The sequence below is a fragment of the Sorex araneus genome, chromosome 2, assembly GCF_027595985.1.
Source record: "Sorex araneus isolate mSorAra2 chromosome 2, mSorAra2.pri, whole genome shotgun sequence".
In the NCBI taxonomy this organism is placed as follows: domain Eukaryota; kingdom Metazoa; phylum Chordata; class Mammalia; order Eulipotyphla; family Soricidae; genus Sorex; species Sorex araneus.
The window spans coordinates 366,617,774-366,640,950 of record NC_073303.1 but is presented as its reverse complement, the minus strand read 5'-3'; the positions used below and the strand labels follow the sequence as shown (position 1 = coordinate 366,640,950).

The window sequence follows — 23,177 nt, the reverse complement described above, 5'->3', positions numbered from 1 at the left end:
GCACTCGGCCACCCGTGTTCCAACCCTGACACACCATATGGTTGGTACCCAGAGCCCTGGCGGGAGTGATGCGCAGAGCCAAGAGGAAGCCTGAGCACCGCCGGGTGTAGCCCGAACACACACACACACAAAAGAAATAAAATAAAAAAATTTTGAAACATAGTAAAGGTCCAGAGGGAGGGAAAAAAAAAGCTTGCGGAGAAATCTCGCTTCCGCGCCGCCCAGCCTCCGCCACGTGGACGGGAATGCTTGAGCGAACACAGCCCATTGGCCGCGCCGCCTCCGGACCCCGCCCCCCCAGCGCGGGGCCCCGCCCACAGGCGCCGCGGCCGCTCGGCGGGAGCCGGACGCACCGAGCGGGGGCGGGGCTCACCCTTGCCCTCCTCTGGCTCGGCCAATCAGCGAGCGCCCTGTTGGCCGTCCGCCGCTCCGCGCCCCGCCCTCTCCCGCCGGCCTCCGCGGCCCAGAGTCCAAGATGGCGGGCTGCAGGCGGAGGCGTCCCGGGGCCGGCGCCCGGCCGCTGCTGTGCGCCCTGCTGCTGGCGCTCAGCCGCTCGGCGGGGGGCGACGGCGCGGGGGGCGACCCCGCGCCCGCGCCGCCGCATCGCCGCTTCGAGTACAAGTACAGCTTCAAGGGGCCGCACCTGGTGCAGAGCGACGGGACCGTGCCCTTCTGGGCCCACGCGGGGAGTAAGCCGGGGCCGGGGGGCGGGGGGCTCGCCCGGACCCCCCAGGCCGCGCCGCCCGCGGGGCCCTGCGCCCCTGCCCGCTGCAGTGCCCCCGCCGGGCCTCCGCGATTGCTCCGGGGGGTGTTTGGTTACTCCCTGCACTTGGGCGCGCTGCTGGGCATCGCGTTTCACCCGAACGCCACGTCTCCGGGTGGGGGGGGGGCGCGGAAGAGGAAACCCCGCTCGTACCCCCTTTCTGAGACACCCCCTTCCTTTGCCCTCTCCTCCCCTGCACCGTTTCCTCGGGCGTTGCTTTTGCTCCCACGCTAGCCGTGCTTCGGGCTCGCTTTGCAGCCCCCTGTCCACCTCCCCGTCCCTCTCCCTGCCGTGACCCCGGCCCCCTCGCCACCCCCGGAGTCACAGGTGGCATCTACCGGCTTGGGAGGGAATGGGGTCTGTGCAGGAGGACTTCGTGCCCACCTGGAGCTTGACAGTCACCCCCGCCCGGTGCTGAGTAGGAGGGACGCGTCTTCTAGCCAGGTGGGGTGGGGGGCACGACGCTTTCTGAGAATCGCATCTCCGGAGCACCCCCTCCCCGGGGTCAGAGAAGCCGGTGCCCCGGGCTGCCCTGCAATCTGTGCCCGGGCCGATAAGAAAGCCCGGCTGGGTGTTGACTTACGGGAAGGACCGCGCCGCCGCTTTGCAGGGCTGAAGTGTCTCCGCGGGGCACAGTCGGTCCGCGGGGCCGCGCGCTGGGCGCCCTGCGCCCCGGGCAGTGCCGGGAAGATGCGCTCGCGGGGCCGGGCTGTCAGCTCCGGGGGTGGGGGGGGGTGCGGGACTGCCCTCGGGCTGCGAACAAAAAGCTTGCACGTCTAGAAAGTAATTACGGAAGGGCCAGATCACGGGAATTAATATGTAATTAGAAGATACAAATTTGATTTGACTTAATGGCCAGCTCGTTAAAGTAGTTGAAGTAGGGTGCAATTACCAGGTTGCTCGGAGGACGTGTTTCTGGGAGCGTGCTCAGGCTTTTTTTTTTTTTTTTTAGATCAAAGTAACATTGTCCCGCAATGTATCAATCTACCAAACTCACTGCCTGGGACTGTTTGTTATTCTTTTTAGGAGGATGAATTAGCGCGGGCTGATAAATAATGTCTCTTTTGCGTTCTGAGCACTCCTCTCCATTTCTGCGTGCCCCTTTCTCTCTCCCCAACCCCCCCACCCCATCATATCAGGCCATTAGATAAGTTAATCAGCTCCTCCAGCTTAAGTTTCTTGACTGTGTCTGTAACCAACTAAGTCTGCCTGCTGGACAAGTGTTGGGTGAATCCCAGTTGCAGAGCTAGACTGAGCTTGAAGCAAATCCAGACTGAACTTGAAGTAAGTCTGTTGCTTTTATATCTCTGTAATTTTAGTCTCAGCCCCACTCATCTTTTTTTCTCTTTACATTTTGCCTGGAGATCTATCTTATTTTATTTTTTTAATTTTTTAAGTAGTGTAAGTAAAAGCTTAGTTTAGACAAGGCCCTTGCATTTGTCCCTGGGTTATGAACGAGTCTAAGGTGTTTCTTAACGCGAATGCCCTTTTGTACTGTCAGGATACATCCTTGGGTCCAGAAGGGCAAACAGTGATAGCAGCAGCCTGGGATCCTTTATCGCTCTCCCCACTCTTTCACCTTCATTCTCTGATTCCAGGGCGGGCGTGCCAGGCGTCAGCCCCTTCATGGCCGATGCTAAGTTGCCCAGCTCCTGGGCCCAAGCAGTGGCTCGGGTGTCACCGTGCTTGCCTTGCAGGCAGCAGGTCCCAGTTCAGTCTCCAGCGCTGCCTGTGGTTCCCCGAGCACTGCCAGGAGTGACTCCTGGGCACAGAGTCAGGGGTCAGCCCTGAGCACCACTGGGTGTGGCCTGTTCTCCCCTTCCCACTACCCCTCGGCCCCCCACCCCCAAACAAGAAAGTTACATTGCTGCTGTCCAAAGCCACATCTTCTGATCCTCTATCCGGTCTTTCCATGTGTCCTTGCACCTGAGTGCTGAAGGTGCTGTGACTGACAGTGACAGGACTTCCTGAGGGGTCTCAGCTGGTCTTCTGTGGATTTGTTCTTCCTGTTACTGAGAGAGGTTAACGCCCAGCACGGACAGCAGCACTGACTAGGACTGGCTGTCGTGGGAGTAGCTGACGTTGGTTGGAATTGCCTGTACCTTATGAAGGGACTTTCCTGCAGGTGTTGGGGGAAGGGAAGCAACTGGCCTACAGATCATAAGCCCCGGGGGGGGGGGGGGCGGCCCATGCTGTCCCTCAGGGCAGTCACAATCCCCCCAAGAATCTGGGAGTGCTTGCTGGTGGGGAATTACTTGGCCCTCTCCCCTGAAAACTGTCTAGATGCAAGAAATTTTGTGTATTAACTTTTGCGGCATTAATGGATACGACTATGGAATTGGAGTTATTTGTGCAAAGTTACATATAAAGTTATTTGAACTCAGTCCAGGATAAATCTCCTGATTCCCAGGGGAGCGCTCTCACACAGTTGGGACTCTAATGTTTGTGCACAGGGACAATCCATTGCCTTAGCATGTGCCACTTTTTAGATATTTATTGTGGTTAGCTTGCCTTGCATGCTGCCTAACCCATTAGGTTTTATTCCTGGCACCCCATATGGTTCGCCCATCCTGCCAGACAGACCCTTGAGTGTAGAGCCAGAAGTAAGTCCTGAACTCTTTGTGACCCAGAATCGGGGGGGAAATTTTTGGAAAAATACATGAGTCAAATAATTTGCCTACAGTGAAAAAATACCCTCCTGCTCCTTCTTGGAATTTTTAGCATGTTTTTGCACCGTTCACTTTTCTACCCCTCCTTTTTTTTGCACAGATACTTTGCTATTCTGGAGACATGATAGAAAGCCCTAAAATTTAAACTTGGAGCTGCACATCCACTTTTTTCCTAATGGAATTGCTCAGATTAGAAGGGGATCTCTCCAGCAGTGTGTAGCAGTCTGGGCAGCGCCGTGTTGAGTTCTACCTAATTCTCACGTCAAGCTTTTCTTCCCTGCTTTGTATTCTAGATGCTATTCCAAGTTCAGATCAGATTCGAATAGCACCATCTTTAAAAAGCCAAAAGGGATCAGTGTGGACAAAGACAAAAGCAGCCTTTGAGAACTGGGAGGTGGAGGTGACGTTCCGAGTGACCGGAAGAGGCCGGATCGGAGCAGACGGCCTGGTAGGCACCCTCCTTTAACCCCGGGGGGGTGCCGGTGCCCGCGCTCGGCCGGCCGCTCACCCTCCCGTCCCACCTTGCAGGCACTGTGGTACACGGCAAGCCAAGGCTTGGATGGGCCCGTCTTCGGCGCAGCAGACATGTGGAACGGCGTTGGCGTATTCTTCGACTCTTTTGACAATGATGGCAAGGTAAGTTTGTTTTCAGCCCTCTTGCCTGCTGAACAAAGTCTGAGTGGAGGAAACCCCCGCCTGGTATCATGTATCAGCTCAGTAGCAGGCGGCACCCCCAGCTACACATCCGTGGGTTTGTCGTGAGGGAGGTGGCCAGTCCTAAGTGTTCAGCTTTGGGTCCAGGACTGGCCGGCGCTGCGCCCACAGAGGCCGGGATGGCGCCCTGGTGCCTGAGGGCATGGTGGCGGCTCTCTTTCCGTCCCCTTTCCATGCCTCGGGGTGGCGCCCCGAGGTGTTGGCAGAGAAGCCCTGAGTGCAGGGTTGGCTTCCGTGAAAGCTCAGGTGTGTGTTACTGCTGGGAGCCTTCGGTCAGCCTTTTCCTTGTGCTACTCGCTAACGGGTCTCTGCCCATCTCCCCGAAAGCAAAGAATAAACACACTTAACCCCTGGCCATGTCCACCGGGCAGGGCATTTTTGGGTCGATGATCTGTATTTCAGCTTGTTTTCCCCGCTGACGGTCAGAGGGCCCTGTTCGCAGTTTCAAGGGCCGATGTAGTGGCTTCCTAACTGCGGAGACCCTGTTTGTCCTGGTACCGAGCGGCTGTGCCTTGTGTGAGTGCTGAGGTGCTTCTTCAGGGCGGAGTGTCAGGCCGGGAGATGCTCTCAAGCTGCAGTGCAGGAGCCGTCCGTCTGCTGTCCAGTACCACGGGGTCCCCAGGCACCACCGAGTGTCACGCCACCTCCCTCCCAAACAGAAAACTGGGGAAAAGATGGTGCACGTCATCAGACTTTGTTGAGCTGTTACAAACGATGCTGCTTTGAACAATTTCCATCTTGCTAAGCTTTTTTTTTTCCCCTAAGACAATAGTAATCTCTCGTGTTTGTTATTTAAAAGTTTTGAGTCCTAGAATTTTAGAGTTGTAAGAGCTTTGTAACACATGCAGAATGATCTAGAGATCTTTGATCTAAGCACTATAAAACACGTACGTTCTCTTTATTTTTAGAAAAATAATCCTGCTATAGTAATTATAGGCAACAATGGACAGTTCCATTATGATCATCAAAAGTAAGTGTGATTTTTGCATTCTGCCTGATTTCCAGCTTCTTCTTAGAAACCTTGTAAAACATTTCAAATCTGATACTATCCAGGAAGAATGTTGTTCTTGAGGCGTGTTTGGTAGCTTGTCAGATCTTATTTGACTCTGGTTCTGTTTTATTGTGGGCCAACTCGGATTTCAGATGTTAAACTGTGTTGCTGAGGGGCCGGCGGGATGGCCCAGAGGGAGAGAGCATGCCTCGAGGCGGGGGCCCCTGCTTGATCCCGGCCCTGCTGGCATGCACTCTGCCTGCCACCCCCAGGAACGCCTGGGCCCCGGCACTGCCCTGTCAGGACCTTCCTGCCTGGCTGAGCGTTCGCTGGGTGCAGCCCCCATAGGAAGCTAATTAAAGTGCGTGCTTTTATTTAACCTAAAACCACATCCTTTAAAACTTATTTTAAAAATTTCTGTCAGTTACGCCAGTAGTTTTTTGAGGTATTTTTGGATTTGGGGTTTTTTTTTTTTTTTTTGGGTTTTGTTTTTGTTTTTTTGTTGTTGTTTTTCAACCTTCATAGTAAAGGTGATAACGGTCTTTCCCAGAATCCAGCGCCTTGACCAGACTTGTGGTAAGCAGTGTATGCCCCTGGGGTAGCTGTACGTGGAGAGCCTCCCCGTCAGTCGTGCTGATGGGGGCTGTATTGGTGAATTGCCGTTGTGTGCGCCAGTGAGGGGCCCGCCTTTTCAATTTTTGCACCTGTTGTGTGAAGAATCACTCACCCCGTGACCTGTAAGGGAGAGAATAATGGCCTGGTCCCCATTCTGGGTCGCTGTTTCTGGCCTGCACCGCCGTGGGGCCCTCGGGAGAGAGAGGGGCCTCAGCCTGTGTTTTGGGGCTCGATTCTGCTTAGTTTAGGGTGAGGCTAGGACTCTGCATTTTTTTGTTTGTTTGTTTGTTTTGGAACTCCATGTGATTCCTCTTCTGCCGGAAGGGCTGTCCCCGGCATCGACCCGTGACCCATGGTGCCCAGGGCTAGTCCCAGGAAGAACATGTGTGTGTACTGTGGGCTGTGTCAGTGACGTTCAAACATCTCTAGACTTTCTCTCGCCCAGTGCTCTTCCGCCTCCCGGCCAGCAGCCCATCGTTTAAAACACTCCCTGCCTGTCTCCCCCTCCCTCCTGCTGCAGTGACGGTGCCAGTCAGGCCCTAGCAAGTTGCCAGAGGGACTTTCGAAACAAACCCTATCCTGTGCGGGCCAAGATCACGTATTACCAGAAAACCCTGACGGTAAGGATGCAGGGGGGCGTCCTGGGTGGAGGTGGCCCGTGGGGGTGGGGCCCGAGTGCCGCCTGCTTCCTGACCGAGAACTGCAGCGGCTCCCCGCGTGGCACGGGCCGTGGGAGCCTGCCTCGGGTTTGCTCATGGGTGTCGGTCCCCAAGTGCTGTGCTGGGTCACAGACGGGATCGAGGCAGATGGGATCGAGGCAGACGGTTTCTCCGGGGAGCGTGTCGGCTGCTGGAAATAGTGCCGGCGCTTGGCTGTGCTCTGGGGGAAACGCTGCAGCCCAGAGCCTGCGAAGGAATGTGGGGGAGGGGGGTTCCGATCCCGGAGCGCAGCCTGGGCCAGGACCAGCCTCCGGCGTCGTCAGAGGAGAGGTTGAAGGGGACAGAGGCCCCTGTCCTCCTGTTCCCTAATCCCCTACCCACGTAGGGGCACAGGAACGAGAGACGTTGGTGAGCCTTCCCCCGGCCCGTGGTGTGGCCTGGTGGTGTGCGGCTCTCGGGGAGAGACAAGGGGGGCCGGGAGCGTGTCTGCTGTCCCGGGTGTGCCCGGCCTCTCCGTGCCGAGGTCTTTACAGACCTTGCGGAGAATCGCCCGAGACACGCTTTGTGGTGGGCTTTGCACACCCTCGGTGCCCTGCGTTCTGCCTCCCTGGTGGGACTCCCGTCACTGTGGCTGTCTGTCCATGAACACAGAGTGAGAGTTGTCAGCGCAGGGTTGAGAGACCGTGCAGGGGTGGGGGCACTTGCCTTCCACACGGCCCACGCCTGTTTGATCCCCAGCACCCGCAGGTGGTCCCCGGAGCTCGGCCAGGAGTGATGATCCCTGAGCACAGTGCCAGGAGTAAGCCCTGAGCACTGGTGGGTGTGAACACCCCTCCCCCACAAAAAAGGGAAAAACTGTCCACGTCCATGCAGCCTGCTGGCTTTGGCTTTGAGCTGGGACTTCAGGTCAGGCCTGATCCTTCCTCCAGCGGAAGTAGTTGGGACCCCTGGGTCTTGTCAGAGAAGGTGAAGAAGAACTGAGCTCGATTTCAGACCAATTTCCAAATAAGGGGAACAGGGTTTCCTCCATAAGCTGTCCACACATAGTAGGGCCAAAACTGTGTTCTGAAGTGACGTTTTGTGCGAAATGATGCAAGAGCCAAACCCTTGCGGGCGGCCCTGGGACACATGATTGGCCGTGGGGACGATCAACTCCCGTGGGCTCAGACTTGGTGGGTCCGGAAGAGGCTTCACAGTGTCTGTGGTAAAACCGCAGCTGCCGTTGTCCCGTAGGTGATGATCAACAACGGCTTCACGCCAGACAAGAACGATTACGAATTTTGTGCCAAGGTGGAAAATATGGTCGTCCCGGCACAAGGGCACTTTGGAATCTCTGCTGCCACGGGGGGTCTTGCAGGTAAGGCCTTCCTCCCTCCCGCTCCCGGGGTCGTTTTGCTGGGGCCACCTTTCTGATTCCCGTGAGCCTCCTGAGCCGTGCACACAGGGGAGTGACGGGCTGCACACACTCGTCTCTGTGGCAGTGTCGGGCTGCTGTGTCACGGGGAAGCGGACGGACTTCAGGTCATGCAGGAACTGGCCCACCTGCCCCACAGCAAAGGAGCAGATAAAGAAACGGGGGCCACGGCGCGGGAAGGCTGGAGTCTGGCATCAGGCTGCAGCCTGGGTGGAATTGGAGCAGTCTCTCCTACAGGGACGAGGACGGCGACAGGGAGGAGGATAGATCGGGGCGGGGCCGCTCTAGCCTGGGGCCGCGGGAAGCCGGGAGAAGCCCCTGTGTCTGACACAGCTCGCACCAGGCAGACGCCCAGATTCCACAGCCGCCTCCAGCCCTCGGGCCGCGTGGTCCCCACTGCTGAGTGGAGTAGAGCAGGGACCCGAGGACACTAAGGGGCAGAAAGGGATCGCGGTGCCCTCGGGGGTCTCGGGGAGCAGAGTGGCAGGTGGAAGCCACGGTCTCACCACGAGGGAGGCTCAGGTGCAGTGACAGCGCGGCTGTTCAAGGGGACTCGTGTTTGAGGCCCCGGGAGCCACCAGGTCGGGGCAAGGATTTGGTCACCTGAGGAAATACTATGAAGGGCTAAAATTTTAAAAAATTTTTTATTTTATAGATTTTAGTTCACAATATTTGATTACCTTTAGTATTCAGACACCAATCCCACACCATGACACCTTCCCACCACTGTATTTCGGATGTTTCCATCCCGAGCCCCAACCCCTGCCCCAGTGCAGAACCGAAATAATATATTTTGTATTGTTTGTTATGAAAAGCCGCTGAAAATGTTACAAAAAAGTATCCTTAGAGGAAAGAGTGTGAAGGTTGTTGTATTTCACCCAGGGGCCATTAAGCCCTTCATAAGAGATCACTAACGTGTTGTTAAAGGTTGAGCCTTGTGTGCTTTTATATATATCTGTATAAAAAAAGTTTCCTCTGAGATTGGTTGGAGGGACTAAATTTTAAACAAGATACAGTTAGTCTTTTTTCTCTAGACACCAGGACCTGCTCTGGTGTCCTGGGTGCTTTGTCCTCGCTTGCCCGGCGTCAGTTCTGAACGTGACCTCACCTCCACTAAGTTCATTTCCTCCTGAGTTCGACTGGCCCTCCTTCAGTTCGGGCAGAGTACATTGCTCTAGCTCTGTGGCTGTGCGAGCTGGCTGGGCATTTTATTTCAGTACTGAGATCGGAGCTATCGATCCCCGTTTTCAGCTTAAGAAGCTTGAAATTGACTTTTTCTTCTTTTTTTATGTGCACTTAGATCAAACCTTTAGTATCTGCTGTGTGAGAGAGGCAGACGTGGCTGGTGTGTTGATAAACATATGGAGTGGGTCACTTTGGGTGTGTAGGTTCTGCCAGTGGTGGCAGGACAGCCTGGATAAGTCATGACCTTCACAGTAGCGTAGAGAAGGGAGAGACATGTACGTAGCACAAAAGACAAAGGGCCAGAGAGGTGGCTCAGTGGTTAGGTACATGCTTTATGTGTGAGAGGCCCAGAGTACCATCACAGCAAGGAAGAAGGAAGGAAAGAAAGAAAGGCAGAGAATACTGAGTGCTGAAAAAGGAACAAAGGTGGAAGAATACATGAAGCACAGAATTTCCCTTTATTGGATTGCAGGTATATTCTGTGAAGAAGATTTACGGGTGGTCTGGGAGCATCTTGCTGCTGGGATTGGGGGTTTAGGCTGGTTTTGAACCCTCAGTTGTCTGCTCTTTGCTTAATCAGCTGTTTATTGCAGTACCTGAGCGCAGCTGAGTGTTCTAACTGAGGATTTTACAGTGAAGCTTAGCTGATGTTTGACATCAACCCAGGGCTTTTTCCCTCTGAATCTGAAGCGCATCATCATTGTCAGCAAACTCGAGCCTCCCTAGGTTATTCCCGAGGCGGTGGGGGGCTCTGATTCACGACCCCCAGCCTCTGACTTTGTTCTTCGCCTTTCAGATGACCACGATGTCCTTTCTTTCCTGACTTTCCAACTGACGGAGCCTGGGAAGGAGCCGGTAAGGGCTGCCCCAGGAGGGTTGGTGGGCGCGCGGTTTCCGTGGGCGGTGGCGCCCGGGAGGCCGCGCCTGGGCCTGGGCGGAGGGAGCACTCCCGGGGCCCGCCGGCGGGGAGCAGACTGAGCTCAGTGTTTTCTCTCCCGGGTTGTTTTAACCATCTATGCAACCCCAAAAAAAGCCTACGGCAGATAAAGAAATTTCAGAGAAAGAGAAGGAAAAGTACCAGGAGGAATTCGAGCACTTCCAGCAGGAGTTGGATAAAAAGAAGGAGGAGTTCCAGAAGGACCACCCGGACCTGCAGGGCCAGCCCGGTGAGTCACCCCGGCCCACCCCCCATCGTGGCAGGTCTTCCACGGCCAGGGACGGTCCGTGCTGTGAGAACGGGGCGGCCTGTGGCCTGGTGGCACTGCAGGGCGGGGCCCTCGGGGACAGGCGTCCCTTGGCTCACGAGACCTGACCGCAGAGAGAAGGGTCCGAGCTCTGCCCCCGCCTTGCGGTGGCCCCCGGTGCCACGCAGTGTCCAGGCCATATGCGATGCCGCCCACAGCTGCAGTGACGCCCAGGCACGAGGCACGACGTGCAGACCACAGGGCCACAGGGCGCTCAGCCCACCCCGCCCCACCCCGCCCCTGCCGCCGGGCGCGGCCCACCTTGGAAGAGACACCGGCGCTCAGGAGAGCTCGCAGAAATAATCCTCTCCCTCCTTCCCCCTGAAGAGTGACAGCCCAGACTTGGTGCTTTAAACATTCAAACTTTGTTTTGTTTTGGGGCCACACCGAGCAATGCCCAGGGGTTACTCCTGGCTCTGCACTCGGGGTTCGCTCCTGGCAGTGCTAAGGGGACCTCAGTCAGGGATGCCAGGGACTGCGTGTGGGTCAGCCGAGTGCAAGGCCAGCCCTCCCCTCTGTACTTGCTCCACAGCCTCTCAATTCCTCTTCAAGTCAAGCCCTGCCTCCCCCACCCCTCAGGACACCCACATCCCTGGTCTGTGCTAGAGGTCGGGTCTGCCTGTCCCGGAAGGAGAAGCCCACAGAGAAGAGCACTGAGGTGACAGGAGCCAGACCTCTTTAGTCACCAGAGAGGGCAAAAGCCAGTAGTGAGTGATTTGGTCACTCTTGAGTTAAGTCACCTGAGTGCTGACTGGGAGGTGACCGCTGTGAGGGAGACATTCCATTGCACGGTGGCACTTGGGTCACGCATGGTCACTCAGAATCAACGTCCATGTAGATGATTGTAAAGATCTGATTTTGGGTGCTCAGGAATGACCCTGGAGGTGCTCCGGGGACGGGCAGGAGGCAAGGCGAGCGCCTCACCCGCGTCCTCTTGGTCCAGCCTTCTGATCAGTGTCATTTGGCATTCTCACTTCAGCAGAGGAAATATTCGAGTCCGTGGGAGACCGGGAGCTCAGGCAAGTCTTTGAAGGACAGAATCGGATTCACCTTGAGATCAAGCAGCTGAACCGGCAGCTGGACATGATTCTCGACGAGCAGAGAAGATACGTCTCTTCCCTGACAGAGGAGATCTCCAAGAGAGGAACAGTCGCGGGGCAGCCTGGCCAGGTGCGCGGGCGCAAAGGGAGAGGGACTGGGAGCCTCCCTGAGGAGGAGAAGGAGAGGGAGAGAGGGAGCCTCCCTGAGGAGGAGGAGAGGGAGAGAGGGAGCCTCCCTGAGGAGGAGGAGAGGGAGAGAGGGAGCCTCCCTGAGGAGGAGAAGGAGAGGGAGAGAGGGAGCCTCCCTGAGGAGGAGGAGAGGGAGAGCGGGAGCCTCCTGAGGAGGAGAAGGAGAGGGAGAGAGGGAGCCTCCCTGAGGAGGAGGAGGAGAGGGAGAGAGGGAGCCTCCCTGAGGAGGAGGAGAGGGAGAGCGGGAGCCTCCTGAGGAGGAGAAGGAGAGGGAGAGAGGGAGCCTCCCTGAGGAGGAGGAGAGGGAGAGCGGGAGCCTCCCTGAGGAGGAGAAGGAGAGGGAGAGAGGGAGCCTCCCTGAGGAGGAGGAGAGGGAGAGCGGGAGCCTCCCTGAGGAGGAGAAGGAGAGGGAGAGAGGGAGCCTCCCTGAGGAGGAGGAGAGGGAGAGAGGGAGCCTCCCTGAGGAGGAGAGGGAGAGAGGGAGCCTCCCTGAGGAGGAGAGGGAGAGGGAGAGAGGGAGCCTCCCTGAGGAGGAAAAGAGGGAGAGAGGGAGCCTCCCTGAGGAGGAGAGGGAGAGGGAGAGAGGGAGCCTCCCTGAGGAGGAGGAGAGGGAGAGAGGGAGCCTCCCTGAGGAGGAGGAGAGGGAGAGAGGGAGCCTCCCTGAGGAGGAAGAGAGGGAGAGAGGGAGCCTCCCTGAGGAGGAAGAGAGGGAGAGCGGGGAGCCTCCCTGAGGAGGAGGAGAGGGAGAGAGGGAGCCTCCCTGAGGAGGAAGAGAGGGAGAGAGGGAGCCTCCCTGAGGAGGAGAGGGAGAGGGAGAGAGGGAGCCTCCCTGAGAAGGAAGAGAGGGAGAGAGGGAGCCTCCCTGAGGAGGAGAGGGAGAGGGAGAGAGGGAGCCTCCCTGAGGAGGAGAGGGAGAGGGAGAGAGGGAGCCTTCCTGAGGAGGAGAGGGAGAGGGAGAGAGGGAGCCTCCCTGAGGAGGAGGAGAGGGAGAGAGGGAGCCTCCCTGAGGAGGAGAGGGAGAGACGGAGCCTCCCTGAGGAGGAGAGGGAGAGACGGAGCCTCCCTGAGGAGGAGAGGGAGAGACGGAGCCTCCCTGAGGAGGAGAGGGAGAGAGGGAGCCTCTCTTGAGGAGAGGGAGAGAGGGAGCCTTTCTTGAGGAGAGGGAGAGAAGGAGCCTCCCTGAGGAGGAGAGGGAGGAGGGAAGGGGCCCTCCCTGAGTGACTGCTTTTCTCGTGTTTGCCCTCCAGCTCTCTCAGCAGAACCTGGACACTATTGTCAACACTCAGCATGAGATTCTGAGACAAGTCAATGAAATTAAGTAAGTCTCAGAGGTAAAGTCTGGTGGGCCGGGAGGTAGTAGGTGGGAACGTGCATGAGGCCTAGAGTTGGTTCCTGAGTGACACACGTGCCCCCCCCACGTCACTGGGTGTGTCCCCCATGCTGCCCGGGCGAGCTGCTGTGCATCACCACACCCGAGCTTCGTGCCTCTGGGCTCTGCTGGGTGAGCATCACCTGGAGTGGCCGGAGCCCCCGCTAGAGGGAGAACAGTGCCGTCAGGGGCTGTGTGACGGTCTCCTCACTAAACGCATGATGGCTTCCTTAGCTGGGCAAGCTTGTTAACATACACATTTTTCCGTTGTTGTAAGTTAGAGGATTTTTTTTTAAAAAACAAAACGTTTTAGTGTCCTGAAAAAAAGCTGGTTTGTACCAGTTACTTTACAACTAGAAATGTTCTTACGGTTCTGAAACATGGAGGGAATGTGGGGTGTGGATGACATACGAGATGTGAGAGCTCAGGGAAATTATACAGTTATTATGGGAGTCAACATGCGCGCGCGTTGTTGACTCCCATACACACACACACACACACACACACACACACACAGTGGAGGAGGGGAGGGAAAAAAGGGACCTGGATAAAGCTCTTTTGAAAGAAATACCTTCTACCATATTCCATTGGCTGGGACTGAGGAGTTACTATGTCCTTGGAGCACTGAATGTTGAGTTTGCCAGAAGGGTTCACAGCTTTCAGTACAGAGCAGAGCGAAGAGAAAGAAGCCAAAATGTCACATTTTCATAAGCTGATACTTTGGGGCATGACCTCAGCCCGCACAATCCCTGGCTAATGACAGTGTGACTCCTAGGTCCTCTGGAACTAGAAAATGAAACAGAATTGGATTAAAAACGATTATCCATAACACCAAAGGATTAAAGCCACCTCATTTGTAACTGCAAATTGTTATTTCTCTCAGTCTTGGTCTTTGGCATATTTATAATGAACCTTGAGCTGTAAGCCCATAGTTGAAATATTTATCGTGCTAAATGAATAGTTAATCTCGCTTCGGAATCGGATCACGGAGTATACGTTTGAAAATTCTGTTGAGATCTGATCCTCGACTTCAGCTGTGGCCAGAATAGCACATTCCCCATCCCTCTCCCCGGCCTCACGGGGAGGCGCCTGCTTCTCAGCCCCGTCTTGTTTTAGTGGGTTATTTACTGTGTGTATAGGGTGACTTCACGTTGTCCACCTGGTCGGGGCACTAGCTGGGGGACAGGGCCTTGTCGGGCACGCCTGAGGCCCGTGTTCCAGCCCTGCCACCAAAACCAGAGGCAGATTTCTTTTCGTGAGGCGGGGGAGGAGGCGGGGTTTGGGGCCACACCTGGTTGTGCTCAGGACTTGCTCGTGGCTCTGTGCTTAGAGATCACTCCTGGTGGGGCTTGGGGGGCCGTTTGGGGTGCTGGGGATCAAGCCCAACTCTGCTGCATGCCGGGCAAGCGCCCTCCCCACTGTGCCATCGCTCCAGCCCCCGAAACAGAGAGTTGACCCGTGTGGCCCTGAGCCAGTACGGGGGCTGTCTCTGGTCTGACGCTGTCCGCTCCGGACACGCCCTTCGGGGGCTGCTGAGCAGGCGTCATTAAGGAAGCCACGTTCTTGTTAGTTTGTCACTGTCTTCTATCCAGTTGATTTGGGCGGTATTTTGAGCCGATGGGGGATATGTGATTTCTGTAGTCCCAAGAGCGAGGGCTACACGTAACATATTCACGTGTAGAATTGCTCACTCGGCCTCATTCTCGTTCTTCCCGTCTTTCCAGAGCTTTCCCGCTCGTTCTGGCATGTTCTCCTGCACACACGGGTTTCTCCGGCCCCTTCTTTCCCCTGTGAATGATGGCGTGTGTAGGTGCATTTGTGTGCTCTGTATGTTCATCTCCACAGCAGCGTTCCGGCACCTCAGGAGTCCTAGCCATGCTGCCGGGTCAGCCGTGGGTCTGCCCACCAGGGATGGGGCAGTCCCTGTGAGCTCCTGGTCTCCGGGGAGAACAGACAGCCTGCTTATAGGAAGCTCAGGGCCAAAGTGGACTCCGGTTTCTGAAGCCTTAAGCTTCAGGGGGAGAAAGTAAGGAAACGCTGTCCTTGAAAGCCAAGGGTGGTTCATGTCTTCCCGGTTTTCGTATTGCTGAAGAAGCTGAGGAAGGCTTTTAGGAGAGCCTGTAGTTCACCCCCTGGAGAAAGGCCCTCGTGAGCAAAGATTCCATTGTCAGCATTTCAGCATCCTGAGTAGCCGTCCAGCGTCTGCCCGTGACCCCTGCTTCTTCCTCAGCTTCCGAGATGCTCTGTCTGTGCCTTTAACTCCGTAATCTGCTGCCTCCTCTTCCATCGGTAACAGGACTTCCTTGTATTCCGTATTGCAAACCAAGTTAAACACGGGCTGGAGAGATGGTTCCGCAGGTGGGGCGCTTGCCTTGCATGCAGCTGCCCCTGGTTCAATCCCCGCTACCCTTTCGGTTCCCCACGCACCCCTGGGTATGATCCCTGAGCACACTGTCATGGGTAAGGCCCGAGCACTGCTGGTGTAGCCCAGTACCTCCCTGCCTCCAAGTAAGTCAAACCAAGCTCAATGCATCCACCTTAAATTGACCCGGGTTTTGTTTTTGGCTTTTTTTTTAAGTTTTTCCTTTTTAGTTGAAGTTCTAAAGCCACACCCCCTGTGTCTCTGCACCGCTGTAATCCCCCTCACCCCCACTGAGCCACATTCCCTGCTCCTCCTGGGCCCCGGGTGTGAGCCCGTCAGCCCTCAGCCCTGGCTTTCTGGGGCGGGCACTGCCCTCTGCTCCCTCCCCAGCAGGCAGCACCCGACCTGCCACCGGGGCTGTGCCCTTGGTGTTCTGCGTCACTGCTTCCACTCTTGCCTCGCCGTGTCCCCGCACAGCCCAGGCCCTTGCCCACAGAGCCCCGTGTCCTTCCGCACGAGAGTGCGAGTGACCAGGACATTGGGGCAGTGCCCCCACCGCTGAGTCTCTGCATGAACGGAGCCCTGCAGCCTCTTGGTTTGCGTCCCTGCGAGTTCCTGCCTCGGAACAGGGCCCAGTCTCTGTTTACTGTGTCAGCAGGTGGTCGAGTGACCCGGTCTCTGTCTACTTGGAAGGCGATTATGGGCATCAGAGCAATACGCGTAGGGTACCTGCCTTGCCACATGCGCCAGGAGTCAGCCCTGAGCACAGCCGGGTGTGGCCCCAGCCCTCAAGGAAGGCATTTGCTCGGGGCCAGGAGCTTGTCTCAGGGAACCACTTCCAGAATGCAGGTTGCGGGGCTGGAGCGATAGCACAGCGGGTAGGGCGTTTGCCTTACATGCGGCCAACCCAGGTTTGACTCCCAGCATCCCATATGGTCCCCTGAGCACCGCCAGGAGTAATTCCTGAGTGCAGAGCCAGGAGTAACCCCTGTGCATCGCTGGTTGTGACCCAAAAAGAAAAAAAATGCAGAGTGCTGGGGCAGTTCCGGGCTCTGGCATCTGTCTCCTTGCTTGGTGTATTAGGTAGACTCGAGTGCAGTTCCGAGTCTGCGCTGGATAGCTTTTTTCCACACATTGCTGTTAACTTCGGCCCTGGTTGTCAACAGTGGCGTAAACGGATCACCCGAACTTAGAGAATTCAATTTCTGTAAAGGCTTTTCAGTGTGACGGAGCCTGGGCACTTTGGTGGTGATGTCATAACCACTGCACCTCAGAACTAAAGCCATTAATGCCACTGGAACTGTGTTCCTAGGCTACAAAAATACGTGATTTAAAAAACAAAATGCCTTGAGCCGGAGAGGGGCAGAGAGCTGAGCACATGCTTTGTGTGCTGGTGACCCCACTCTGGTCCCCCTCACTGCAGGAAGTGACTACAGAGCACAGAGCCAGGAGGAAATCCTGAGCACCACCAGCATTAAGCAGAAAGCAGTTTGGATCATCCTCGGATGCTTTAGTGTCTTGATTGCTCGTGTAACTCAGATACCACGGAAGAACCTTTTTGGGTACTTAGTATTCAGCGGGACAAGTCATTTCTCTAATCGTTGTGAGCGAGTCCTGCCATTGCTCTAGAACTCTGCGCTCTGCCTCCTCGCACTGTGCGGCTCTCCCGCCGCGCCGGGGCTGCAAGCGCCCAGCTCTGTCTAAAGAACGGTGCTGTTGCAGGAATTCCATGAGCGAGACGGTCAGGCTGGTGAGCGGCGTCCAGCACCCCGGGTCCGCGGGGGCCGTGTACGAGAGCACACAGCACTTCAATGACATCAAGGAGCACCTCCACGTCGTGAAACGGGACATCGACCACCTGGTGCAGCGCTCAGCGGTGAGCCCCCCTCCCTGCCGCCCGGGACAGAAGGACCCTCTCTGCCCAGAGCGGTCGCCCGGGGCCCAGGCTCGTGTTCGCGGCCTCAGGACCCAAGTGCACGTGTCCACCGGGGAGGTTTCCACAGCCTCTGGGATAGACATTTTTCTTTTTGTCATGACTTGCTATTCCAGTTGGTGGCCTTAGCATTATCCCAGACTTGGGAAATTCTAGGCTCTACTCCGTAAGTTTTATTTTTAAAAATCTGGCTGGGGCCCTGTCAGGCAGACACGGGTTCAGTCCCCAGTACTGCGTAGGGTTCCCGAGCACTGCCAGGAAGAAGCCCGGAGCACCGCTGGGCGTGGCCCCCAAACCACAAACCAAACCAAAAGTTAATTTAAAAAACCACTGCAGGGCCAGAGTGATTGTTAGTAGATCAGGCACTTGCCTCGCCCATGGCTGACCTGGGTTCCGTCCCCAGCGTCCCCTGTGATCCCCTGAGCCCATCAGCAGTGATCCCTGAGCACAGAGCCAGGAGTAAGCCCTGAGCAGGCTGGGTGTGGCCTAGAAATTTTAAAAAATAAAACCGTTGCACTGGGCCAGCTGGGAAGTCAAGCACAGGCACTAGGTGAGTGCCCACCCGCACAGAGAAGGAACGGACAGAGCCCGGCCCTCTGACTGGCAGCGCCAGGCAGGAGAAGGAACGTCGTCACACCTCCCCCGAGCGGAAAGGTAGTTGACGGAGTCAAAGCTTTACTGGGAGAAGAGACAGAGTTGGGCGCAGATACCAGAATCCCCTTCAGCACCTCAGTCACATGCCCGGGGTGATTACTGATGGTCTGCTCCTGCGAGACACGGCTGCCCTCGGGGCCGGTCCTCCAAGGCCATAGACGGCGACAGTCACGGGGCTGAAAGATGGGTGGAGGGATGAGTGGGAACATACCCGTGTGTGCACCGTCGGCCACCCCTGAGTCTGGTGAAGGTCTTGCTATTGTTTTTTTTTATTTTTTATTTTTTTGCAATCGTGTCTTAAATCTGTACTTGACTAAGAGTAATAGGATATGTCTCCAAGTGTCACCGAATGTGTATTTGGGTGTAATCCAACGTCCTTTGCATTACAGCCAGCAAATGAAAGGCCCAAATGCCCGGAACTTCCACCGTTTCCATCCTGTTTGTCAACGATGCACTTTGTCATTTTTGTAGTGGTACAGACGATGTTATTCATTGGTTATATCATGTATAGGTAAGTGTCTCCTGAAACTCGGTGCAGCCTTGTCAGCACGGGCTTACCTTGCAGTGCTCCGAGGGGTGGTAGCCGTCCACGTAGGACTCTGGGGACCTATAAAGTTAGGTTTGCACAACGCAGACTCCACGCAGAGCTGGGAGAACAGTGTAGGACAGTGTTTCATACATCACAGAGCTCATCCTGTTCATTTCAAGCGATCCCGTTGCTGGAATATGAGGACAACTTTCAGGGTTGTTTTTTCCCTCTCTCTCTCTGTAGGACTCAGCAAGAAGCAGCTGCCAAAAAATTCTTTTGACCACAGTTTTCATAATGTGTACCACGTATGTATGTACAAAATGTCTTGTGAGGGAATTGAAGTATCTAAATGGCTTCATAGTCTAAATTATTACATCTTGTATAAAATAACTGTTGAAACACTGATTTGAAGTAAGAATAAACCTTAAAGACAACCACATGTAAATTTGTGTATAGTACATAAATGTATTTAAATGTAAGTGAATTTCCGGCCAGTAGAATTCAGCCATTGAAAATAATATTGATAAAGAAAACAGTGAGGGCAGCCCTTGGCTGTCAGAGGTCATCCAGCTCACAGGGGTGGGCGGTTTCTACTTAACAGGAGCACGCTCGCCGTCTGGCCCCTGGAAGTGTGATGTCTAGTCCAGAACCCCCATCAGAGTGTCTTTCAAAGGTCAGGGTTTCCTGCTCTTCCCGTCTGAAACCTGAGACTGTTTTGCCTGGGAGCCGCAGGCTGTGGAGAATTCTTCTTCAGGTTCCTGGGCGCATTTCCCCCTCCCTGGTCATCAGTGCTGTATTTCACTTGTGAAGGAATTGTGGGGAGGAAGCTTCGAGCTGCTCCTCGCCTGAGAAACCTTTCCGGCGTTCCTCTGAGAAAGGCTTTTCTGGGCGCTGTGCTCTCTGCCCTGTGCGGGTCTCCCAGCCTCGGGTGTCCTGGTTCCAGCAGGTCTATTCAGGACCTGGGAAACCACTTTCGAGTGCGTCTTTGCAAGCCTGTTTCTCCCGCCTGAGCATCACACCAGTTCTCAGAGCGTGTGTTCTGAGGGGGCATTGCAGCCTTCCACGGGTCCCTCCTTCATTTCCTGTCGCCTCAGCCTGTGACTGCAGCTGTCAGCATCAAAGAGGCAATAGTCAAAGCAGCATTAAAAACGTTGAAGGCAGAATTTGATACATAAGGTCAGGACTTTGAACTTCTCTCAATGCCCGAAGGAAGGAAGCTGTGCAGTGCGTGCTGGTCAGCTTGGCCTGTGGTGTCCAGCTGGAGGACCGGCTGCCGTCCTTGTGTGGCGTGTCAGAAAGCCGGGCTCGGAGTGCCATTCCTTAGTAAGTACAGCTCCGCTGGTCGGCACCGTTGCTGCGGATTCCTTCATGCTGGCTACAAGGTGCTCTTTCAGCTGACGTGGTCGTCTTCCATTGCCTAGAGTCCAGAATGATGTCTTTTTCCATAAACTGTTCTCCCACGCCTTCCTAAGTTTGCTCTCCGATACCCTTTACAGATTGAGCTAACTGCAGCCTGTGCAGACTCTGCTCACCCCCGGGAACTTCGGGCGCACGCTGTCCTGCTTGGACCCGTAGAGAACGCCTCAAAATGTCACCTCTGCCATGCTGACATTTGGAGGCTCGTGTTTCAGAGACAACAACATCACCACAGAGTTTACTCTTTTCGGGGGGAGGAAGCCAGGGGCCGGGGGCGGGGGGGTCACCTTCAGAGCACTGTGTGAACTCAGGCTGCGAAACTTAGGAAATGCTCCCGCTGTAAGAGGCTGCACATCCCCGCGGTAGAGCCGGTCATGGTGGCACTGACGGAGGCGGCAGAGCTGTGCCGTGGGCGAGGTGCAGGCTAGTTCGGGGGCCCGATGCGTGTGGAGGCAGCAGTTGGGAAGGAGCACACACCCCGAGCTCTCCTCTTCACTCGGGCAGAAGAAGAAGTTTGCACGGGGTGGGGTTGAGCATAGGCTTCGGAGTTCTGTTTCTTTTCCTCAGAATCATTGACTTGCCCTTCATTTTGAAAGAATAATGTTCGTTCTGTGGAAAAATCAAATCACTGCCAGAATTCTGCCGTTCCTACACTCTTTCTATGATCGAATTTGTTAACTTTCCTCACACCAGCAAGTATTCTACGGGTGCCTTGGATTACAACAGAAATTGATTTTAAATCTTTAGTGTAAGTCACCGTGTGTATGATGCCAACTTTCAAGAAAAATGTAATTACCTAGTGGCTAATATGGTTCTCTAATGTACCTATTTGTGTTCTAATTGTTTTAAGTGTTTTAGGCAGTTTAAAACTTCACTCTGAAGCCACACACCGTGAACCGTATGTGTTGCTTTGTACTGGAGGAATCGGTTTCTCTCGGTGAAGGGTTGTTAAGCATTCGGGTTCCAGGGGCCAGATAAAACAGCAGAGGGGATGTCTGCCTTGCACACAGCTGGCCCGGGTTTGACCCCTGCATCCCTTAGGGTCCCCCGAGCACTGTCGAGTGATCCCTGAGTGCAGTGCAGAGCCCGGAGTGGGCCCTGGACACCGCCTGGGTGGCCCCAAAACAAGAACGAAGAACACAGGTTCCGGGGTGCCATCGCATACTGCCTGATCAGAGCTCAGACGGGGACGTGTTGGGGGCTTCAGAATGCCTACGTCTGCGGGGCGCCGGGGAGCCCCAGGCTGTTTGGAGAACTACTGAGATGAGGGGGTGAAGAAAAGAAGGGTTTTGTGTTGGCGTCACGCCAAGCTGAGAGCGTAGTGAAGAGCGTCACTCGCTACAGAGGACACCGACGGCCCCGCTCACGGTACGTTCCGAGTTCCTTGGGCGAGACTCCGGCTTCCTCAGCGACTGCAGACAAACCTAGATCCTCCACCTGTAGTTCCTGGGAATCCAGCTGATGGCTTGAGACTGACAGACTCCAGCTTGTGGCCCTGAAACAACGCCCATCTGACAACACCCATCTCCAGGCCTGCTTCCCTGATGGGGACTCTGGTGACATTTTTATCTCAGACACTTGTACTTTTTGATAACTCGGGGAAAACAAATTACTTGAATAAGGGATCGCCTGACACACCGCATTGCAGAAATACAATCTTTATATGTAACAAAACAAATACTAATTGTGAATATCCAGACGTGATGATCTTTTCCTGTCTGCGTGCTCATTGCAAGCCGGTGGTAAACAAATAATTCTGTTGAAGATGCTTTTATTTATGGGAGCTAATGTAAAATCACCACTTGCAACTTTTCAGATCTGTATGTTGCCTGTTTAGTATAATTCTTTTAAGTCTAAAAGTTTTCTAGCCATCGTTTATTTCAGTTTGATAACATTTTTGTCAAGTATTGTTGCTTTTTGTTTCTGGTTGTCACTTGATGCTAGATGAAATTTAAAAAATGACATTGACCTATTCAAATAAAGAAATATTTTAGTAAATTTGTTTATTTTCTCCTTATTTTCTTTATCCATCTCAGGTAGCTTCATATTTCTCAAATTTGTGTCGATTTGTATTTCATTCTTGTGTACTGCATGCTGGTTCACCACACACAAGCTTGAAAAGGGAAGAAGAAACAGTGATTGTCAAAATGTTTAGCCTTGGGGCTGGAGCAGTAGCACAGCCGGGAGGGCGTTTGCCTTGCACACGCCAACCCAGGTTCGATTCCCAGCATCCCATATCGTCCCCTGAGCACCACCAAGGGTAACCCCTGTGCATCGCCAGGTGTGACCCAAAAATCAGGGCGGGGGAGGAAAGTTTAGCCTTGCTGGTCAGGAAAAAATGCAACACAAGAGGCTGTATAGTTCAGCGGGTAGGGCGTTTGCCTGGTAGGCAGCCGGTGCAGGTTTGATCTCCAGCATATGGTCCCCCAAGCACTGCCAGGAGTAATTCCTGCGTGCAGAACCAGGAGTAACCCCTGAGGATCACCAGGTGTGACCCAAAAAGCCAAAAAATATATAGATACATAGTATATGATTGAGTGCTTTTGCCTTGATTGATGATTATAAATATCAGTAAAGTGGGACCCCACAATCCTACCCAGCAGCAATTTAAAAATCTCTTTGGAAAGAATTTAACTGAACAATTCGGAGAGTCTGTGTCGTGAGGAAAGAACAGGGCTTTGGTGTCAGATAAATCTGGGGTTTGCATCTCAGCCTTCCCACCCAAGGAAGGGATGATGGGTCTGAGATTCAGAAGAATCTGTGAGGGGCTGGAGTGATAGTGCCTAGAGAGAGTGCAAGGGAGAGCACTCGCCTTGCACACGGGCCACCTGGTTCCTGTCCCAACATAGCGTATGGTCCCCTGCAGTAGTCCTGAGGCACCTCCTAGCTGCTTCACCATCCCAGGTGTGACGGGCCTCTGGCTGACATCACTGGGCCAATTCCAGATGGAGGCAGAGCCCCACCCTACCAGGTGGGTGCCAGCCACCTGCATACTCACCTCACCATATTAAGGACCCCACACCACAGCTCCTAGGTGAGCAGAGAAGACAGAGCAAGTCTCCAGCTTAATCCCTCAGTATCTCCAGGGCTGGGTAATCACAAAGGCTCCCCAATACAAGGACACTAGAAAATCAGTGGGGAAAACAGAGAAGCCCTCGCAGCTCAATGAGCGAAAACAACAGCACTGAAGACATAACACCAGAAAGTCCCCAACACAGCGAGTGTCTTTAGAGACACTACAGTGAGGATATTCAATGAGTTCAAAGAGATGATAGCACAGGTAGCAGCGGAGCACAAGAAAGAGTTGAAAAATCCATTCCAGAGATGAAGAACATGGTGTGTAATATTAAAAAATAAAAACAAAAAGTCCATAGAAGCTCTGAACATCTGAATGACAGACAGAAGCTGAGCAAAAGATCAAGGAACTCCAA

General features: G+C 54.7%; 1 protein-coding gene across 3 annotated transcripts; it reads left to right on the top strand.

Moving 5' to 3' along the window:
- Positions 1-469: 469 nt before the first annotated feature.
- Positions 470-21,744, top strand: LMAN1 (lectin, mannose binding 1). 3 transcript variants are annotated; one of them, XM_055127424.1, is made up of 14 exons: positions 470-689; positions 3,726-3,880; positions 3,961-4,068; positions 5,055-5,116; positions 6,273-6,372; positions 7,645-7,768; positions 9,807-9,865; positions 10,044-10,176; positions 11,234-11,424; positions 12,731-12,801; positions 16,937-17,090; positions 18,191-18,312; positions 18,574-18,635; positions 18,932-21,744. In XM_055127424.1, exons 1-13 carry the CDS (start codon positions 476-478, stop codon positions 18,608-18,610), a joined length of 1,530 nt encoding a protein of 509 aa, XP_054983399.1. In that variant the 5' UTR covers positions 470-475; the 3' UTR covers positions 18,611-18,635; positions 18,932-21,744. The 3 variants fall into 3 exon arrangements, with proteins under 3 accessions (XP_054983399.1, XP_054983400.1, XP_004601758.2); XM_055127425.1 differs by having other exon boundaries at positions 11,237-11,424; positions 18,574-21,744; XM_004601701.2 differs by having other exon boundaries at positions 18,574-21,744.
- The last annotated feature ends 1,433 nt before the right edge of the window (positions 21,745-23,177 follow it).

Excerpts from the sequence above, each read along its gene's own strand:
- LMAN1 (XM_055127424.1), top strand. The coding sequence starts at position 476 with ATGGCGGGCTGCAGGCGGAGGCGTCCCGGGGCCGGCGCCCGGCCGCTG. Across the intron at positions 4,069-5,054 it reads CTTTTGACAATGATGGCAAG|AAAAATAATCCTGCTATAGT; the intron begins GTAAGTTTGTTT and ends CTTTATTTTTAG. Across the intron at positions 17,091-18,190 it reads ACCTGGTGCAGCGCTCAGCG|CCAGCAAATGAAAGGCCCAA; the intron begins GTGAGCCCCCCT and ends TTTGCATTACAG.